The sequence below is a fragment of the Amphiprion ocellaris genome, chromosome 15, assembly GCF_022539595.1.
Source record: "Amphiprion ocellaris isolate individual 3 ecotype Okinawa chromosome 15, ASM2253959v1, whole genome shotgun sequence".
In the NCBI taxonomy this organism is placed as follows: domain Eukaryota; kingdom Metazoa; phylum Chordata; class Actinopteri; family Pomacentridae; genus Amphiprion; species Amphiprion ocellaris.
The window spans coordinates 11,578,009-11,601,147 of NC_072780.1; the positions used below are offsets into that span (position 1 = coordinate 11,578,009).

The following is a 23,139-nucleotide window of genomic DNA, read 5'->3' on the forward strand; positions in this document are numbered from 1 at the left end:
AGAACTGTACAACCAAGTGCCATTCAATCCAATGAACCAAAGGTTTGACTGAAGCGCTATGTGCAAATGTGACTGTGACTACATCAACGCTAAAACACTTGATCCAAATTTTACTTGTAAAATTTATCTAATGTGAATGAATACTTTGTTGCGATCCAACACAGTTCTGCAAATATGGAAGGACATGACCAAGTGCATCTTTTATACCTGGCCACACGTACAACCACACCACTTTGCAAACTACACGTCAACAGTTTTCCTGGCATATCATACATCATGAGTTTACAAAGTAGTGCTCCACCTTATGATTACTTTCATTATCAATGCATTCTTTCCTTGACTAATCAATCGTTTAGTCTTGATGAAGAAAATAGCACATCTTTTGCTACTAGTGTCACCCCCTTCATTCCATTTTCCACGGTTATCCGCAATTCTTTTATCTTTGTTACTTGTTACTATCTGTCAGACCCCTCCTCTTACGTTTTGTTGTCATACCTTTGTCATTTGCAACTGTTTGCCAGATCCTTTGATTGAATTGGTCTTTGTTCTTCTTGTCTTACCCTCTGTTACTGATTAGCAACCATACGCAAATTAACCACTATTCATCCTTGTATTTACATACGGCCCTCTCCCTACCCTCTGACCCACCTTCTGACATCCCTATAAAAAGGGTACTCTCAGAATGCTCTGGGGCGGCCTACCTTCACAGACTCATGCTCTGTGTTGGTAAGCCCACCACATGCCTGAATACCAATAAACACCCCACTACAGAAAACCTCGAAGGACTAAGAGTCAAATTTCTTCAACAGTCAAGAGAAAATTGTGAAAAATGCACATCGGTATTTCCTAAAGCTCAAGATAAGGCTATCAAATTACAATCATTTTTTATTAGGTCAATTGAAGGTATTCAGTTTAGAATCATGCAAGGCAAAGAAAAGCAGCAAATTATCACAACTGAGAAGCTGGAATGAGAGTATGACAGGCTATATTGCTTGGAGAGAGCAAAAAACTAAGTGATTACAACAAATATGATTGATTTATCAGCTCATTGTCTCAGCTTTAACCCTCTGAACTCCAAGCAATTTCCTTCTCCATAAATGTGACACGTTTTTAGCATTTCTGTCCCTCACAACTAATGTGGTTTTGCAGATCTAAAAAAAAAAAATAACATGCCATGGTGGGTTTTGGGGTTCAGTTCCATCCAAAGGTCCAGAAGGAAAATAAAACTGAACAAAGTAGAGAAGTGGTGGATAGCAAGAAAGATTTAGTGAAGCCACTACTAACACCTCTGAAGTTAAGTTCTGACACTTCTTCAAATGCTGATAAACCTATAGCAGAAGTGCCAAAATACTAAACATATTGGGTGGTAAATGAGAGCATAAGTATGTTTTCTTTTAAACACAACGGAGTTACATGTGACAGTAATGGATTATCCATGGTCTCGATCTAAAAGCAGGAGACTTAGAATATCAAAGCAGATCCTGTCCTCCATTGAAGGTTGAACCCATGTGCAACACGTGCAGTTCGCATGTTTAACCCTTTGATGTACGACATGGTTCAAAAGTGATCCAAATCCAATGGAAAATAGGTATCTCCTGACCCACGCTGCGCATCAAAGGGTTAAAAAGACATAATGAAGGGCACCCATGTAGTTCAACTGGTTGAAAAGATGCATAAAAGATGCAGCGGCCTTGGTTCTCAGGTCTTCCTCCATTCTTCTCCCTACTTTCCTGTCTGCCTTTTGAGTAACCTATCTAATAAAGCCACAAAAGGCCAAAAAAACTACTTACTGAAGACAGATTCAACAATACTGGACAGTTTACAGTGTATGCGTGTTGTCTTGATATCACACTTACATCCCTGACTATGAAGGGAATGAATATGAAAAACGACGTTTGAGAGTCTGCTGTTTGACGCATTTATAGTGAGCAAAATGTGCAATAAAAAAAAGACACAACGAATTAATTAACACGATGTAATTTTTACATTATTAGCTGGACTGTGTGGACAAATGTACTGTCCAGATGAACTATACATACAGGTGCGTGAAAGAAAAGTTAACATAGCTCATCGTAGTGCAACACCAGAACAGCCTCAGTGCATTATAGAAACATCTGTGTAAAAGATACAGTGATCTAACAAAATACAAAATAGAAACGCCCCATTAGGTGTTAAATAAAGGTCAATATATGTGAAACAGTTTCTATATCCATAAAACCATCCAGTGACCCCCTTTCTGGCCTGTGTGGAAGAATTTGGATTCATTATTGTGCTCCGCTCATTTGTTTGTCACTATACACCACACGACTACTTCTTATCCCGATGTCACACTTCGCCACTAGAGCCTATACATTTCCACTGAGTCCCACGTGTAGCGCGGGGGTTGTTGTGTGGTTGTGCATGCTGGGGTGTGAGGACGGTTGGGGAAGGAAGCAGGGCTGCTCCTTCTGGCACTCAGCCCTACCTCACACAGACTGTTCTTATCTACTGTGGCATACGCAGTAACAGACTAGCTCGACCTCAAGTTAAGGTCGACTGTAAGACACATTTTTAAACATAAAATGGCACATGAGATTAATGGCATCTTAATGACACATCGATAAAACATTTTCTTACGCCGAGGTCTTTATTCCTTCCACAAACAGGCAGTTGATCCTTTTTTTTTTTTTTTTTTTTTTTTTAGAAAAAGGGTCCGTTATTAGCTTGGCTCTCCAGTGTGCTAAGTTCGTTAGACCACAAACTGACAAACACCTATACCAAGAAGTAGAGTCTTGACTTGCATGCTGCAACCACAGCAGACAGCCTGTGTAACTGTAATGGTTTGATAAGCCAACTGAAATGTGATTGCTGACTGCTCACAAGGCATCTGACAGGTGTCATTTGTGGCAAAGATGACTACTTAAAGAAACTCCAAAAATATTTATGATGGTAGTTAATTTTTCTGTGAAACATATGTCAAAAAGTAAGGAAAAAGTAAATAAATAATATAGAGTAATAGAACATTTTCCTCTTTGTGGAAATCTTGTGGCATCCATCATGACACCAACATTGGGGTACAAAAGGCTTTTAAACCAATAAAAACAAAGTGGGCAACAACTACAAGAAAAGAACAAGTGAAGATGATTTAGATCTTTAACATCTCTCCACAACAAAACACTTTGGTTCAGTATTATGGGAAACGAGACACGAAATGGCCTTTAGTGATCCGAAAGCAAACCTAGTCACAAGGATGTGAGCATGTGAATGCGTGTATACAGTATATGTACATCCCTATAGGTCACTGATCATCATCGGTTGTTTTAACAATAAATGTGGTAATCCCATTAGTAAAAGACACCATTATCTGCAGCGCTGAACTCAAAGCCAAGTCAAACTATAATTCATACATTATCTTGACCAGTGACACCAGTGCCATACTGGTAAGTATCCTCAACCAGAAACGCTGTAACTTCTTGAAAAAACACCAAGGTAAGAAGAGCCACTTCAATGGAATCAAAAATGACAGATGAGGACAACATGGGGCACAAAAGCAGCCATGAAGTTGTAAGCCCACCTTAAACAGAGCTCCAAAAACGTTGCTTCAGTATCATCATAAAGATTAGAACTGAAGTCTGAGATCGAAAACAATGTTTGAGTTTGTAAGTAAGAGACATGACAGAAGACTTGAATCGACTCAGGACAGAAATCCATCACAACTTTCACTGAAGGTTCAGCATTAGTAACACATTGATGAGTTTACAGAGTACAGCAGTAGCTCAAATAGCAATAGAGAAGTTCAGAGAATTCAATAATAATAAGATATGACCGCATTGATGTTATAGCAACGATCTGGTGTGGTTTAGTTGGTAAAGATTAAGGTCATACTATAACCTACTTATCAATCTATTCGTAGACTAAATCTTCCATATTGAAGGATATGGGAAACACAAGCATTTTCAATTTCAACGTTGAGCTCATTTAGATTGGTGAAGATCCTTATTGGAGCTTTGTCTGCCATTTTTAGGCTGGGACAGGCAGTGTTCAAGCAAAGTCAATGGGGCATTTGTATTTATCATAAAACACTCTCACAGTTTCAAAATGGTGTCATTAATAGGTCCAGTGTGAGGGTTGAGGAGGATCTACTGGCATAAACGGAAAATAAAACCAATTATATTTTTTTATTAGTGTATTATTACCAAGAGATAGTAATGTTGAGTTTTGGTTACACTTTCTATCTGCAGATCCTGTCCTCTCCCTACATCCTCTGAATCATAGCATGATCATGTGCAGGGGGAATGATTGTTTTTAGCTTTGCCTGCAGAGAAGGCAACTGACTGTACAGAATCAGACTGGAGTTCAAGATGGGTTTATATCAAGAACAGCTTTGCACAAATTTGATCAAAAGTGATGCATGCCAGTTAACTCTGACAAGTTCATCTAGGTTCTTAAAACAACAGCTTCAATCTCAGAGTCTACACTCTTTTGATAAGTTATTATGAAGCATGTGATGAGCTTAACGTTTGCTGAAAAGGGCTTGTCCTGAAGATGTACAAAGATAGTCTAGAGCAGTGGTAAACAAGGGTTAGAAAACGTCAACGTCAAGACGGCATTAGACAATTATACAGAAGACCCAGTCACAAAAGTTTATTGCTGTCTGTGTTGGCACTGATGCTTGTCACATGTCTGACTGTGTTGGCTACATTTCTAAAGATTATTTTCAATGTATTCAAACCCAGCAGCTGGTATTAAGATCAATGGACTAATAACAGACAGCCCCAGGCTACAGTACCCATTTTGACATGGCTGTTGTCTAAATCACACTTTAATTGACATCTTTGTTTTGCCTCTGCTGCAGGCAATTATTCTAAAGCTGAGTGGAATATACATAGAACAGGAAGATCATACTGTGATGCCATTTTCAGATGACATTATTATCAGACATCCCCTTTCCCCACCTGCAAACTTCTCAAAAAAATGGCCAATAATCTACATTCAGTTTGGTTCATGTTGTGTGTTCCTTTGAGAAAAGAAGGCCAGAACAACATCTTCAGTTGTCACGAAAAATGTTAAATGGTCCTTGAGAGCATGCAGGGGTGTTGTTGGATAAGAATGCTTAGAGATAGTGATGTAGGATCTCTAGCCCTCCCTCGTGATTTCTTTAGTTCCCTGCAGATCTCACCTTCTCCTGAACATCTCAGCAAAGATGCAGCCGACACTCCACAGGTCCACCGGTGTAGCGTAACTGGACTGCAGCAGCACTTCTGGAGCTCTGTACCACAGTGTCACCACCTACAACACACACATACATAAAAAAACATTTATTTTTTTTAAAGTGCATAGAAAGACACTTGCCAGCAGCACTAGGTAAATGTCACCAAGTAGGGGGGCTCGGGCACACATTCTCACACACAGGGATAATTCTTCTCTTCCCCCATCTTGGGCTTACGTAAGACATGAAATCATATCTGGCAGGACAAGTCTCCCTGATGCCATTTTGGTGTACCCACATCACACAGTCTTTCCACAGCAATCTACCAGTGACACACAATACTGCTTATAGTATACGTTTGTTTGTACAGACTGCAACTGATACTACAGTAATACACAGCATATTTCACTGGATCAAACATGGCAAATGACGTATGTGAAGTGATAACAGGGCGACCTTAACTGGTATCAACCACCCCACCCTTTTTTTCTGCCAAAACAAAATTTAAAAAGCACTTCCTGTGTTTCGTCAAACAACCCTACACCCACCTGAGGTACAGCGGCAGCCATTTTGTGCCACTTCACATTAAGCATGGTTTCCAAATTAGTCCCTGTAACTCTATTGGGACCTCTGAGAGTGTGTGTGTAGCCATAGCCTGCAGGAAAGCAGCAGCATTGTTAACAGCTACAGTAGGGAAAGCCTCCAGACAAAACTCAGTGACCCCTAGTAAGAGAGTGGACTGGTTCCAGGTGCTTTCCTAACCTCCAGATTTTTCCAACAGCTTTTGGCTGCAGTTCCCCCTTCAGGCACTGCAGTGTGCTTATCGGAATCTTAGAGTCTGAGGCGAGTGTTTGTAAGCCAAAAGACTGCAGCATGACCGAGATGCCTTTATTGGCTTGATTGGTGTGGATTCTGCATGAATATGAAGTAACAAGACTAACTTTTTTAGATGCTGTCCACATGTTTAAATATGCTAAAATGGGTAATATGAGACTAATGATCTTCAAAACACGTAGATAACCAAATATTAACTATGAAAAAGCGAATTAAGTTCTTGTCTATGTGCTCATGTGTCCCCTGAGAAGTTACTTTGAGTCAGCAGTCAAGCATTGGTCTGATCTGTCAGCTCTGTAGACAAAATTTAAAGCTAGCATACACGAGAGTGGAGAAACAGCAGGAACAAGCTAAATATTTAAATAATTTGGAGCAACCAGAGAGAACGTTAATGGGGATTAAAGTGTGGTGCATTAAAGGTCCCACTCTTCCCCTTCTCAGTAAATTAACGAAAGTCTCACGTCCTCGAAATCTGTCCTTCGATTTTTCAGCTAAAAATACTGCAAAGATGGTTCATTCTTATCACTGTAAATGGACTCTTTCTCTGGGCGATCATTTAATATGGATATTGCGGAATTCACAGCAGAGCCATAGTTTTTAACTCATATGTAACGTGAGTTTGTCAGGCAACACTGTGGTTATAAAGTCTGAAATTTTGTGTAAAACATAATAGATCATATGGGACATTTAAAACTATCTGATGTCGAGTGACCACATGCAAGTAGGCACACAGCACATATGCGAAACATCCAGTTAAAAACCAATATAGACTAATTACAGATAGATATCTAAATAAATATGAACGGACACTTCCTCAGAAATGCAGTGCAATACAGAGACGTAAAGAACACATAAATATTCACAAATACCAATAAATGTGATCATCTGGTGTGTTTGTTGTAGATTTAGTTGCAACTATGAAATTCAGTCTCATGTTACATGCTTGCTAACTCTAGCAATCAGTCTGCCTGGCCTTATGGAAGACTCTTGTGACATGCAATGGTAGACAGGTGCATAGTTAGACAAGGAGGTAGACCATCCACTTGTCTCATGTGGACTGAATGCAATGACTGGCAGAAATAACAGACTATTTTATTTTATTTTATTTTCAGAGCACTTAATGTACTGATAGCTGTCATGGTGTAAAGAGACCGTTCACAAATACAGTGACAAAAACTTCTAAAATACATTGTATACTCTAGCTTTGCTTCCACTGAAACAACTTGTGACTTTTATCCCAATACTTTACTTTTTCACTTGGTGGTTCCATAAAAAGTTTAAACAATCTAGGAAAAACAACTTGTGTCTCTAAACCACAGTTGCAGCATAGCTCTATAAATGGCAATGCCAATCTTTTTATCCTTCACCTTGTTGCAGACTAAAATATCTCTAAAACTAAAGATTGCTATAAAATCTTGTATGGTAGACATTCATGGTCCCAAGATGATTAATCACACAGACATTGCCTTTTTTTTACAGTGCTACAATGAAACCACCATACAGACCTAATAGCTAAAAGGATAATCTTTCAATTACCAAGTTGCAGGGCGATGTTTTATTACCCCACTGGCAATGGGATAGAAATTCCATGCAAAACGGATTTTATTCAAATGCGACCCAAGAGAAAGTCTTACATATGAGGTAAACTGATGAAACATAACCCCAAGCTGAAAAGTGAGGCATTCAACAGAAGACTGATAAGAGGAATAAAAAGTATGGTCACATTTTTTCCACTAAACTGAATGACACTATTAATAGAGCCGGGGGCTGCTTTTTGCAGATGTGTGATACTTTCTCATCTCTGCTTCCTGCTGCAGTAGAACTAGAGCGGAAGTTGAGGCTAGTTGGCTGAGATGCGCCAGATGAGACACGTGACCAGAAATGGGACATTATGTGCTGAGAATAAATAGACTGACTGGTAAGGTCATTGAAGAATTTCAGAACAGTGAAACCTCAAAGAAAACCATGAATGAAAGTTGCACAGTTGCCCATATAGCCAGGCTACATGCTGCCAATTATGTTTTTAAACAGAGGAAACTCAAGACTGCATTGCCTCTTTTTTGTAGGAATTTTTGAAACTTTTTTTTCACTTTAACCAAGTTGTGTGCAAGTCTTTGGCCTGATACCACATCTCCATTTTCTCTCTACCAAGACATGGCAATGCCATAGCCGGCAAACGTTTAAATACAGCTTGTAGCTTTAAAATGTGGATGAATGCATAACTGACAAATGGCCCAATCAACATGTTTCTGTAACGCTTGCAGCTGCAGGCTCATATGCATATGACTTCAGTCTGTTGCATGGATTTGTCGCCTTGCCGAGTTGCAGAGCTCATAAGAACACACACGCACACACACACACACACACACAGCCTTCTAGGAAGAACCACAGACCTACAGCTCAGGGTATATCCGCCTCAGTGCAGTGCAGTTATTCGAAAACCCGGCCACAACTGCAGAATAAGGCATATACATAACACATGCATGCACTCGCAGACACACCGGAAGATAGATGCATTAAAGTCTGAAATTACATCCTGACTACTTGCACTGTAGCATAGTGTTTTTGTAGCTGTGCATCTATGGCAAGGTGGCCTTTCATTCTGTATCGATGCTGCAGGATAAACCTACCTTTATTCTATATTTTCACTTTTCTGTTAATATATATCCTGAAAAGACCAACACCAAAACTTTCCAACTTCTGTACTCTGTCTGGGACAATGACCATTTTCTCCTGCTCACGACAAGTTTATAATAAATGGCTATAAATGTATAATTATAGACATACTTTCAGCTGCAGTTTAATGTACATTTGTTGCATTAAGTGGTACTTAGAGCAGCAGCACATGTATGCACCATTGGCTCAAAATCAAAAATTCACTGCAATAAAGGAATATGTCCTCCAGGCCAACAGTATGGCTCAAACAAGGTCCAATTCATGCACCAAAAATATAAAGTATGCTGTGATTATTTAATGCCTAATAGTCTCAAATTATTAACGGTCTCTTTCTCAAATAGCTCATCCCATACATCAAATTTACAGCTTTAGCTTGGTGATTTTAATTTCCAAACAGTCTATTATAAGTTCTGCTTTCAACCCAGCAATCCTTTTGCCACTTTTCTCCCTGCCTCCTCCCTCTCACACCAGCAATCTCTTGTTCCTTCTCTATAAAATGCCTCTCTTTCTCCGACTGTTTCTGTAAGCCCCTAAGTCTGTAAAACACATATGCCTGAAATGCAGTAAAGCCAACACTTAACAGTTGGAGAGCCTATAATATCCATGAATGGATTTAGATCACACACATAGTTTCACACACTCCATAAAATACAAAATATGTTACACTAAATATCTCCCAACTATTATCCTTTCAGAAAGGTACATGCTCCGAGTCATGGCCTAAACAAAACTTAATAACCGTTTTCACAGAGATGATTATAACAACACATCTGTTGGTAAATGAAGGACATTCCCCGATTGTAATGTTCCTTTTTTGTGTCCTTTCCCCTCCTCTTCTTCCGACCACGTTTGCATTCCTTCTTCCTGAGTCTCTCTTTCTCACCCTTCTCATTCTCTGTTCTGCTTCACATATCCCTTCATTACCCACTCCTGCTCTCCCTCCTCTTTACAGGCTGCATGAAAACACAGATACAGACTCGCACATACAGTATGCTGGGAAGCTAGAGACAGAGAAAGTGAGTCAGCCTTAAACTGTGCAATACAGTGTTTTGCTCTCAGGTCAGCTGCTTTGCATTTTCAATCTGCGTCTATCCTACACCCGTCTTCCCTTCCGCATGGTAACAGAGGAGGTCAGATAAAGCCAAATGAGAAAAAAAAAAGAGGGAGTTAGACCGAGAGACAGAGAGAGTGTGTGAGGCTGACTTCAGATTAAAGGACAACATTCTGGGAATTCCTTTCTGCTGAGAGCATCCTCCCCCTCACCACCACCATCCTCCTCAGCCCTCACTGCTGCTCTCTACTCCCTGCTCCCCATCAGAGAGGAAATGGCTTCTCCTGCCCCAGAGGACCTCCAGACCTCCAAGCCCAGACCTCCAAGTCTGTCCGCCTTGCAACATCCGGATCTGTGCTACCAGTACACTGTGCATGTACAGTATGACAAAAGGGTGCACGCATGTGAGTGCGGGGGCGTTTGGTTTGTGTTATGTGTGAGTACTTGCACGTGACTTTCAGAGCACCTGCTTTTGCCTAGATAAATGTGCTTCAGAGCCAAGGGTTTTTATGTGTTGACGTGTGTATCTGCAAATGCATCCAAGTTATCTGCAGCATCCGTTTGATCTTTAAAGGATATGTTTGTTCATTGCAATAATTTTAACAGATGAGGCCACCAGTGACTAGACAATGTATTTACCAGATTGCTCAGATCTGGGAATGCAGCAGCATTGGTTTCTTGCTTCATCTGAATTACATTATAAAGAAACACACAACTCTGTGACTAGACAGCATGCCATTAACATTCCCAACTTTATCAAGCTATCTTCCACTATATTGCCAGTGTAGCTGTCTGGCAGTTGATGTTCCATAGAAGCTGGGTAATATAGTATGACATTAACCCAAAACAGAAGCAAATGTGCTACAGAATGTAGCTGGAGACATCCAGACTTCAAGTAAAAAGAGATGCTGTGGAATGACCTCAAGAGAGCCATTCACACCAAGAATATAGCTGAGATGAAGCAGATCTTTCAGAACAATATTCCAAAACTACTCTTTAATGTTGTGCAGGTCCAGAACTTTACAAACATTGGAGAATGCTACAATAGCAATTTCCCACATTTCTGAGTGTCCATGCCAAGCTAAGCTTGTCAGCTGGCAATGTCACTATAGTCTCAGATTTTGCTCTGTATAAAGTTATAATAGCCAAGAAAAAGCCTAACTAAAGAAGACCTAAGTTGTAATAAACAAGAATTATCCGTTGGGTTATGGGCAAATTGGAGCTGATGGGAATCACATTCTTTATTCCTTATCCCAGTCTCTTAGACTATGATGACGTTTTCCTGTCGATCTGTGTGATATTCTGAGGGGGACCTTCTGAGTGACCTGATGCCATGACGATGACTGAGGCTGGGGCTTGAGGCTGCAGCGCCGGAGGCACTGGGGTTGATGGAGCTTGGCTCGAGGCCCATGTTTACATTCCCTCTCACTGAGGAAGCACAGGATGAAAGAGCACCACTGCACACAGACACATACCCTTTCCACACACATGCACACTCAGACAAGTGCTTTAAATGCACCAGAGGCAAAATAACTGCTGTAATTGAAAAGAGCATGATTGGAAGTTTTAACTTTCAACAATTACCAAACAAAGTGGATTTAAGTGCAGTGCAGTGAATTCTTTCAGGTAAACAGCTGAATGGCTTGATGCTTTGAGGCTTAAACTTGAATTTGATTACATTCCTGAACACAGTGTGCTGCAAATTAAAGTCTTCCTAACTGGATCTCAGAGGAAAACAGATAAAGCCTTCAGAGTGTATAGCCAGGCCACATATGGGAGAAGCCTAGTGGATGTTATAATAATAAGCATAAAACTATGCACTAAGAGAACAGTGGAACTGAGGCTGTGATGTTGTGTCTCCAGAGAGGCCCCATTCGAAGCTCCAGCAGTCAGCCATGCTGTAAACACCATTATTTCACTCCTCCCTCACTTTCCCTCTTTCTTTCTCTTGTTCTGCAAAAAGGACAATTTACAGTCCCAACAATGGCGCTGCCTCAGGCCAAGAAAGGAAACAAGAAAGGAGAGAAGATTTAAAAGAGAGATGAGGAGGAAAGGTAGACTGAGACTGTGGCTGTGGGAGGGAGACACAGAACACGGGGCTAGAAAGAAAAGTGAAAGAGCGGCACACAAACTGTATACAGTAAAACAGAAAAAAAAGGGGCACTGCAACTGTTGCCAAAGTATGCACAGCGTACAGGAATGCAGCACGGGGCCCTCAGCGAATGAAACAAAGACAGCACAGTCAGTGGCTCTCTCTCCCCAGTGCTACCACATCCGCACATCATTAGCTGGAAAATTCCTGATATATGCTGTAACTTTTTCTCTTTTTTTCTCTTCCTATTCCTCGCGCCGTTGCTGGTACAGACCAGGCTTTAATATCCAGGTGACTGCGTGTGCACATGCAATGAACACACACCACTCATGACCTCCTTTTCCCCACCTGGAGCATTGCCAAGATATCGGCAATAATTAATACGGTGGAGAAAATTGCAGAGGACTGTGTGTGCATGCATGCGTGTGTGTGTGTGTGTGTGTTAATGTTGGACACATTAACAGGGGTCCACACAGGAAAAAAGTCAAATAAGACCTGCACTGTGCATGTGAGGATGTGCATGTGTGTGTACAAACATTCATAGCGCTGTGATCATCTGCAGTGTGTGTGTGTGTGTGTGTGTGTGTGTGTATGTGGAGTATAACCCTGGTCATGTATGTGTGTGAACTGTGTGCGTGTTTGCTTATGTCAAACTGGGGCCAGCCCCTTTGCTCCAGCCGGCTGCAGTCAAAGCATAGAGGATGACTTTTCCTTTTTTTCCCGTGTGGAGCCGTTTGAGGAGATATCTAAACATTCCCAGAGTGCGCTGCACGTGCTCTCCTGCGTGCAGTGCAAGGGTTTTTCCCCCTCTCCCTCTCGCTGCTGCTGCCTTTCTTTCTGTCGGTCCAGAGTAGAAACACATTGTCTGGCAAACACAGAAAATTCACAGACATGCCTGTTCAGTTCGTCCTTTGTCATCACTGAGTAATTTCAGTTTCGTCAGCCTATGCCTCTGCACTCATTACAAGTGACAATGTATTACAGATGCCTGCACATAGTAAGACATCTTATTTGCATGATCACTATCTTGAGAGGTTGCCACGGGTGACAACACATCAATCTACACTTTCCCCTAACCTACGCCAACTGATTCTAACTGATTTTCATACACAAACAAATGTGCAAAAATGAGAAATATTATCAGAGTGAAAATGCAAATCCAGACTGACTGCTCTTGAAAGTCTTGTATTGTAAAAGCCCGACTGCTGTTTGAGAGTGGGCAGGAAATCTGGTTTCAATTTGTTTAATGTCGTCTGAGATATGGGTGTCTTATTCTGGTAAGAGCAGTGGGAGGGCTGCAAGAAGAGAGAACTAGGGGGAAGAGTTGGGAAAATACCTTTGATCAGGTAACAATTTCACTCCCCTGCTGACACCAGTAGCAGAGTTTACAGGAAACCGTGACAGTGGCCATGCAGATTGTCTTTTAAAGTATTTCTCAAATAATGCTAATGATAATAGTGATTATAAACGGGTCATTTGATCGAATCAAGACTTAAAAGGTTCCTGCTTGAAGAGTCATAAAATTCACCTTGGCTATTGTGTCACTCAATAACAAACTTAAGATAAGCTCAAAGCCAAGACAAAAACTCTTTTGCCACTAATAAGCTTATCTCATCATCTCCTGTAAATTATGGAAAACCCTCAGTTTATTTTCAGTTCAAACTAGAAAAACACTGGAGTTTGACAACAAATGCCAACAGAAAGCATTCCATTTGAGTTTTCCAAATCCAATTTAACAGGTAACAACATGCGCATGACATGCTTGGGATTGTAATTTAATGGGTTTCATGGGACCGTCCAGTCAGCCCTGTATTACAATGGTTGTCCATGTGGCAGTGGCGGAACTGGAAAGACCCCCATGGTCAGGTTACTGGAGGTTATCTTTTAAAAACAACATCTCGCCTCACCTCTAATCCTCTGTCACTTCTAGATCAGGGGCTGTATTCACAAATGATTTTATCTTTACCACTAGCAGCCCTCCTAAACCAAGCTGGCTTCCTTCTCAAGACGTTTTCACAACTTTTACTGAGGAACTGAGATGTCCTTTTCTAACTGAAAAGGCAGAGTTCACTGCTTTGCTATGGATGACATCACACTTACTTACAAGGATTGGTTGAACTCTAAATTAGTTAAATATTCATTAATATACAGGAGAAGAAACTTTGAAATTTACATATGAAGTGTGCCTTTAGGTTTGATGACGAATACTGAGAGATATTCCAGGTTCATCAAGCTGCATTAGTGCAGCGTTGTCAGTACGACCTTTGGTGTTGTCGTGTTTCCCATTTGTTGGCGGATACCAAAGTACCAAAAAATGGCAACAAAGAGCCAAGTAAAAATGAATATACAATTTTTGATGCTTTAAGTTACTGCAGTTCTATAAATTGTCATTACATGTGAATTTTCAACATGTAGGATATTGTTTTGGGGGGTATTATGATGTTACAGGACCTTGGGTGAAATTTCCCCATCTCAAATACACTGCAAAATCTCTTTTGTTGGCCTATTTTAAAAGGCCAGTTCACCCAAATAACTTATAAATCAGATTACCATTAGAAAGTAATTCATATACGTTTTATAGTCATAACCTCTGCCCATCCAGTTACCCTCCTGCCACCTCCTCAGAATTTCACTCCAGCTGGTAGCTGAAAGTTGGAAACCCTGCAATGGACACACATTACACAATAAAGATAAGCAAAAGTCAATTTATTGATAATTCTTTTCTCTTATTATTTGCATATTGATACTGCATTAATCCAAAGGGAGCAGAAACTAATAAAGTTGCATTGCTTTAACACTGTGAATACACTGTTGATTACATTTTCTTCAGGTGAATGTAAACATTGGTAAACACATTTTAACCCTGGTTGTTATGAATCTGCCCAAATTTACACAAGTCTTTGGATGTTAAGTAGTCATCACTGCAGACTCTTGGGTTGCACTAAAAATGCTGTTGCATTTATTCCAAATTCAAACAGCCTCTAGAGAAACAGTTTTCCCTAAAGTGCTTTGGCAGAAATGGGATCTCAGTGGGACAGACAGAAAGAAAAAAAAAAACCCTCTGCACTCTCTTCTGGTATGTCAGATTATCCCATCAGCTTTTCCCATCTGCCTGTCACTCAAAGCAGTACAATGAGCTTGTAGCCAGACTGGGGTCATTAAAAAACCATCAACAAAGCAACGGTCCCCCAGGGACTGCCAGGGGAAGCCTAATCTGGACCCCTGTACCAGCCCAATGGGTGGTCTCACTCCCTCTCTTTTCCTCTCCCTCCTCGCTCTCTCAATGAGGGTGAATATGTGCGACATGATGGGTGAGTGATACCGATGGGACCTTCAGTTCCACGCAGCCATGCATGCACACGGACTCCATCACGCTTTTTTTCTTTTCACGCAAACACACATTTTTGTCAATAACATATTAACAACCCTATGTGCTGCTTTGTGAGAAAGCAAATTCATCACAAAAAGAGAAGTTCAAGCAATGCTGGTAAATCATCAGCAGAAAGTACAAGAGCGCTGCTTTCAGTTAGCAACACACTGGAAAAAAAGTGAGTGTGGGACTCTTTGACAACTTCATGCAAATGCTCACTCCAGCCATCTTGTCATTTTAGAAGTGCTAAATGAATCACTCTGAAAGTGAGAAAATCGTCTTGTTCGCTTAAGCAACAGCAGTTCTCTAAAGCCCATCTGTCTGCCAGTAACGGTGGCATTAGGTGACTAAATGAGTAACTGCTGGTTTGTTGGGCAAAGGGGAAGCTCCTCTTAAACAGTGTGTGTATTTGTGTATATGTGTGTTGCCATACAGTGCAGACTGTGTGCTTTTATTAGCAAGAGGAAACAATGAATGGATGAGTGGAGATTGTGTGTGTGTGTTTGTGTGAGTGTTGGACTGATAGGGGGATTCCAGACACAGGAACATTCATCTGGAACCAAAGATCCCGTGCTCACGTTGCAGCGCTCTGCTTCAGCGCGTGCATGCACGAAGACACACACAGGCAGACACACACACACACACACACACACACACACACACACACACACACATCTCATTTTTGTGGCCCAATCTGTATAACTGGGGAAGGAAATGAGTGTGTGTGTGTGTGTGTGTGTGTGTGTGTGTGTGTGTGTGTGTGTGTGTGTGTGTGTGTGTGTGTGTGTGTGTGTGTGTGTGTGTGTGTGTGTGTGTGTGCAAACAGATTCACGTATTAAGTGGCACTTTGTGTGCGTGAGTAGTTTCGGGGACTTAGTATCTGTCACTCAATAGCTGAAGGTGAATTCCCAGGTAACTGTTCTACCCTCCACAAAAAGGGCCCCCGTCTAGTCATACAAGAAGTATAACATCAACTCAGAGACAAATTGTCCAGTGAAACTACACATACACTCAATATTGTGTAACACTATGTAAATTCTATGGTTTGGTTTATCTTCCCCTGCAAGTGTTATCATCAATCAGATGATAAATTAAAGAAATTACCGGAGAAATATTTATCTGAATCATAAAAATTACCCTTGATAACAATACTGAGAAATTACACTTTAGACTCTTGACAACAATCACATATTAGTCAAACAGAAAAATGGTTTGGGGAAAAACTTCTGTGTTACATGCATTTTTTTTCACGTAATAGAATAAGAATGAATAAGAATAGATGCATGATAAATTTATTAGAATTTTGATTCTAATTTTTGGAAATTCCAACTTGTCCTGGTGTGCACAGAAAAACTAATTTGTTAAAGGCAGAACAAGGCACACTAATAAAGTTTTGATTTAATGTAATAAAAGACTTCAAAACATGAAAAAGCTGTTTTAAAGCTCTACAGTCAAATGTGTCAAATACCAGTTTGTTTCATTGGTATAAGAAAGAAATAGCTGCACAGGGGTCACTTGTATACAATTACATGCCAGTTTCTTTTATACTTGGGTGTTTCTATGTTGATTTCGAACCCGCATTCTTAAGTTAAATAAGCTTGGTTGATATGCAAATCAAGATTTTGAAATTTGGTTTGGTGTCTTAAACTGATTCATGTTTTTGATTTAGAACCAAAAAAGGGCAATGCCCAAACTTCCAAAGTCTGTTCCATATGAGATAAACAGAGAAGCACCTGCTGGTGTCTGCTAGTAGGGCTGCTCTTGTCAAACGCATCTATTCTGATGCTGACAGCGGAATTAAAGTTTGCATTCTTTCCCTCAGGATGTTTATATTTACTTTAGATGGGCAGACGTTGCACTACTCGGTGAACCTGAATTAGTTCCCATGAGCTTTTCCATCATGACATAACATGAGCTGCTGGCCTTTCACCCCATTAATCTCCACCATTCATTCTGCTGCCTCAACCACAGACTGTGACGGCAACAAGAACATGTATATGTTGCACTATATACATGTATTCGAGGCCAAAACTGAGATTCTCACTGGGTAGTGGTCAACTGCTGCTTAGTCATGTGAGCTTATTAATGTCACTATTTACACTTTATCAGTTCGATTATACCTTTACTATTATTTGTTATAGCGAAGTAAACAGAAATCATATGTGAACATGACTGGGAAGGGCTATGCTAATTCCCAGTCTTTCATTAAAAAAAATCTATATTTGAAAAACAAAAACAGGAATTTCCGACTTGACATACAAATTCCAGCAGTTCAAATGGAAGAGGCTGATTTGCACGTGCTAAAACGAACAGATTTACGCATCTGTATAATGTGAACCAGGTCAGAAAACCTTGAAATAAAAGCTTACAAGAAAGCACTGAGCTACTGTTGCTACCTACCTTGATCTTAAAAGTCTCATCTCTCCTTATTTCAAGCTCTTCCAAAGACTCCTTTCAGTCTCTCCCTCTCTATATTATCTGGTCATCAGAGCCCAGAGCTCAACAGTTGGACATCAAAGTACCGACAGCGGGAAGGGAGGGTTGTCTGTCTCTCCTTGTCTGTTCCATCCCTGTCTGCGACAGTCACTGAGGGATTCCTGAGACAGGCCACGGGGGCCCTTGGCTCTCACTTTACACAGAGAAATCCTATCATTTGGCGCAGTTCTGCCGAGCTACTCGCTGATGCCCTGTAAGTGCCCGCTACAACACATTAGACGCTTTTCATCTAACTCTCTGGAGATGGGAGGGAAGTTCAAGGCAGTGTGTGTGTATCTATCAAAAAGCCTTGATAACAATGTCGGCATGAGTTTGAGTGAGGTCTCCACGCTTACTTTAAACAGAGATCCTACTAGAGAGTACACTTTCTAGGTCAGTTGTACAGTTTAGCTGTGTATAAGCAAGAGCCAATTATGCATTATCTGCTAATAGTGGTCAAAGCTTGTATAAATAAAAGCACAACAGAAGAATACATTTAAGCAGAACGTTATTAAAGGCCTCTTGTATTTGTGCCAATGTGATACGCACCCCAATACCTCGGTCATCAGGTTGCTCTCCCGTATCCCATAGTTTCGACCCAGAGAGCCACTCAGCTGTGAAACCATGGACTGACTGTGTTTCAGACTATTTGTTTTGAGTCGCTCTGTTGTAGAAAACTATTAGATGAGACCTACTGTGTTTGGATACATGAACCACATAACTCACCACAGAGGTGAGCGCCATCTGGAAGCTGTAGATGCGAGCAAGACCGAAGTCGGCCAACTTGATCTGTCCCCCACTGGTGACCAGGATGTTTTGAGGCTTCAGGTCACGGTGAACCACGCGGTGTGAGTGCAGGAAGTCCAGCCCCTGGAGCAGCTGGTACATCATATCCTGTAAGGCAGCAAAACAGACGGAGCAGCGACAGAGTGGTGGAAGTTAATATAGTAAAAAGTTAAAATATGGACAATTTCATTTTTACAACATGCCTCAATGTTTAAGGTCAGTATAATAATAGCACTGATTAACATGATACTGAGCAATCAGCACAAATGGTACGGTTGAAATTTGATTACCTTTTCATACTCAGTTCTTAATAATTCAATCTGACCTAATGAATTTGGCTCTCTGAAAAGGTTCGGAAAAAATTCCAAGACAGATGGCTTCATAACCTTGCAACTTTACAACAATTTCCATTTATTCCTCTGTCAAAGCAGGCAACAAAAGGCCTGAATGACAAGATCCTGCAGTGAGAAGTTCAGTATAAAAGCTGAGACACTGTGGTTGGGAGGGAGTTAACTACAGGAGGCCTGTGTCTTTTCTTGTCGACTGTGGCAGATGTTTGATAACTGACACACACATACACACACAAATGACAGAGGCAGAAAGAGGCCCCTGCTTTGTACAAGCACAGATCTCTGTTACTCAGCAGCTGTCCTGCTTGAGTTAATTGGCGCTCACTCTCTTTTTATGCCCAAAAGCTGACCTCAGAAATGGCCACAGGCACTGCATTCAGCAAAAGTAAACTGGCGTGAGCAGGAATAAACTATGTCAAAACCAGCTTAGACTTGTTCTTTTCAAAGTAAAAATACTCTCAAACAGGTCCCACACCTGTAAACAAGTAACGAGTCATTACAAAGGACTGTGGCCCGGTAGTTTCGGCAAAGCTATGGTTTGGACTATTTGATTTAACAAAGTCTAGGGAACACTATTTCAGGTTAAGACTTGACAACACATAAAACTGAATGAATATTGACTTATCATTTTGCGTGTCTACATAGCCTGTTAGCAAAGCAAATACTGCAAAAGAGACAATGTGCGAAACAGTAAAGAAGCATTTACAAAGCAAAATGCTGCTATGCTGGTTGTGCTGCATTCTAGTGTACCCCTCTTTCGACAAGACACATACTCCTCCCTATACACACAACCCCCGCCCCCCCAAAAAAACAACCCCAAAACCCTCCGCCCAGACCTCACAAGTGACATGGACCTGAGCCCGCAGCTCTATTCACTGGCCAACCAGCTGGTGAGTGAGTCAAAGGGGTCTGCACACTCAAGCAGAAAACATTAGCAAACGGCGTGGGGCTGGCTGCTGCGCTGGCCATAGAGGAGGAGACAGGGCACCCTGCACAATTCTGGGGAGATGGGGAGTGATGTGTGTGTGTGTGTGAGTGTGTGTGTATACACAAACAAACCGAATGCCCCGCTGGGTCGGTCTAATATCTACATTCTCATTCGTGTGTGTCTGCATCTCTGCTTGTGTGAAGGTGCGTCTAATGTGTTAGTGTGTGCAAGCATTGCACGTGTGTGTGGGTGCCCTCTGACCAAGGACAGGCAGGATGCATAAACAGACCTTCCTTTCTGCATCTCCATCCAGCCATGACCTACCGAGGAGGGCAGCAGACAGACAGGGCCATAGGACAGAGCAGGCAGTTGGTTATTTTGTGTGTGTGTGTGTGTGTGTGTGTGTGTGTGTGTGTATGGAGGGGGGCTGACACAATAGCATGCCCCCCACCCATCAGTTCCTCTCTGCTTTAAATAGCCATTTCTCCGTGCTTCCTTTCAACAGCATTTCCTAGTAAACACTAATTATCTCAGAAGTGTGACTCTTGGATAAACACACAAACAATCGCGGCCTCCTTGGCCTGAGTGTCATCTTCTCTACAGTATCAATTACAATCACACTTGAGTAATGAAAAAATATTTCAAATATGCTCTTTAAAATAACTTTAAGCATAATAAAGAGGGCAAATCAAGTTCATACATAAAAATAGCAAGATTGATACTTCTACTAAGTCCACTTGTGGCTCAGGGTGAAAAAGTGATCCGACCCACTCAGAAGTTGATTCCCAGTGGCAAACAGACTAAGAAAAGCTGCTCGGACACAACTGTCTTGGACTGGCAGTACTTCAACCAAAAGCCTCACAAACAACTTGGCCATGAGGAAACAAAAATCACACACAAAAAGGCAACAGATCTGACCCTAAAAAAACAGGAGAACCAGGAAAAAAGTAGTCAGCCCACTGCTAGAAGCAGTCAAAACATGGCTTTCTGAGTGCGCCTCCTTTTCTAATGCAAATGTACCAGAGGCAGCCATATTGTTTATTGTAGCTAGGCACAATATGGGACATCTGCCGGTTAGCGTTAGTGTAATTCCCTTCCCATGCTTCATTAACCTCCCCCTTCACGGGCCCACAGAATGGAGTTGTGGAAGCTTGGATGATGGTGGTGAAGGAGGAGGGTGGGTGAGACCCAAGCGCTGGCCAGGCTGAGGAGCACCGAGGCTGGGGCAACTCGGTTGCTTGATGTCCTTCCAGCTCATTTGATTCCTGGAGGAGGGCCTCTTTCATCAATGACCATGTGGTGGGTCTTGAGTCTGAGTGGGTGGTGGAGGGTGGGAGGGCTGAAGTGGACAGGCTGGGCCTGGGGTGGTGTGTCGGGTGCTGGGGGTAGATTGGTTTTAAAGAAAACTATGTCTGTCCTTTTTGGTTGAGAGCCTTTGGCTGACAGTAAATGTTTTTTCTTGGATGAAGGCAAACACATTCAGGGCTGACTCAGATAGCCATTTTATCAAATGGGCACAGGTGTGAGACTGCTGGACTGAGATCTGCAATCTGGTGTCATCTGGCTTAGCCAAGGGCAGATAAAGTTGTTTGAGGGGAGGGGTCACTTTTGGGTTACTGTGCAGTGTCCACTGTCCTGGAAATAACAGGGCATGGTGCCTGTGTTGCATTGTCACTCCTCCTTGTCCTTTTGACCCCTTAAGCCTTCAGTTGTATGGATGTTAGGTAAAGCATAGGCAGGAGGAGTGCCTTATTGCTTCAAATGAAGGGCTTGTCAGATTGATGACCTGCAACCGTATCATCCTTCTTCAATATTTTCCAGAATCGGAATTGTGAGGGTATGGGTGAATATGCCTCTGACAATTTGCCTAATTTTCAAAAATTGAGAATGCTAAAAGCAATCTAACTTCATCAGTGAAAGGCCAGGTGTGCAGAGTTAAAAAAGCAGGCAGGTGCTCAACTCATAACGCTTCTTTCCTTTCGTTTCCGATGCAAATGACTTCCTTCCCTTTTCATGTATAGCACAATTGAGTGAAAGTGTTCAGATTTTTCACCCTGTCCTTAAATCTTGGCATTGGAGAAAACTCAGCGGACAAATTACTGGCACTGCATTAAACTTGGAAAATCATCATCATCATTATATTTGAGTCTTTAACAAAGTGCGCTAATTCTAGGCTAGTAAGTGAAAAATTTCATCTGTGAGAGAAAATTATTTTTAAAAGGGTCTGATAGAGGAGGATCTAAATACGTGACTGGCAGTGAATGACGCTGAGAAATCCTGATTTTTTGTTTTGCTTTTGAGAGAATCTGATTCTAGAATAATACGATTTGGATGAAATATCACAGTTTTAAGTTTATATTTCAATAAGTTTCCCGACTGAACATCATGTCACAGATGAGTAGTTCAAGGAAGGATAAATTCTTTCTACTTCTACAGATAATATGCCTTTGATGGGTTTAAGGATTCAGAGGGTCAGTTTGTTTTAATTTGTCTGACAAGAACTTCCTGAATTCTTCATGTGCTGTATTTGATGGGTCTGCAGTAAAAACAATGGAAAGGCTGTATTACTGGATTTAATGTAATGAATATAAGATTAAGTTATTCAAACATTGTCAAAACAAAAAGTCTTCACTTGTAACAGTATGACAATGGATATGATGCTGCTATGAATACAATAAGTTATGTCAATGGGCAGAAACACAAGTCTATGTTTGTTTACATTTAAGAAAATAAAGTTTGGCAAATTTAACATTAACAGTTAAATTTTGCTATATGCCATTGATGTACTGAAAACTATCAAGGAATTACTTTTATATTGTAAAAATCTTCAAAGATGGAGGTTTCTTCAGCAAATTTTGAAGCATTACATTTCATGTCCCAATGTATGAATATGTCTGTGTAGTTCAATCCAACTGGACTTTAAGAACTTTCTTAAAGTCCAGTTGGACTGATTTAAACAACTTTGGATAATGTATGAATAGAGTGAGTTATACCGTGTGCTGCAAATTGAGTGCCATTTTTCTCATCTATACTATAATTTTGTCAACCAACTGTTCTGTCGATAAAACAATGAACAATGTCCTTTCGCCCAAACTGACATATATGCACCTTATGAAATGGTCCAAAATGTGCCCACATCGGCAATGTTGTATTTGGCTTTGGAACTGAATCTAAGACGTTAATGTCAATAGGTGGTCAATGAAATGCAGTCTGTTGAACATAGTTAGGAAATGCCTCAAGATAAATAGGTGGTGCAATTAAAGCACAGCAGGGACTGAAACTTGACATTCCTGTTATTTTATCCACCTGTTTTCATACAGATCAATGCAAATGATTGTAGCAATTATCTGAAATGATCACAGTCAGCTCAAATCATTGTGATATGAAGA

The 23,139-nt window shown here is 41.0% G+C and overlaps 1 protein-coding gene across 2 annotated transcripts in view; it reads right to left on the reverse strand.

Annotated features, from left to right (window-relative positions):
• Nucleotides 1-23,139, reverse strand: part of cdk6 (cyclin-dependent kinase 6) — a 37,592-nt gene that overhangs the window by 7,262 nt on the left and 7,191 nt on the right. For both annotated transcript variants that reach the window (XM_023277478.3, XM_055018055.1), the window contains 2 exons: nt 18,413-18,580; nt 5,159-5,268 (listed from right to left, as the gene is read on the reverse strand). In XM_023277478.3, the coding sequence (XP_023133246.1) occupies nt 5,159-5,268; nt 18,413-18,580 (278 nt within the window). The remainder of the gene's footprint in view (nt 1-5,158; nt 5,269-18,412; nt 18,581-23,139) is intronic.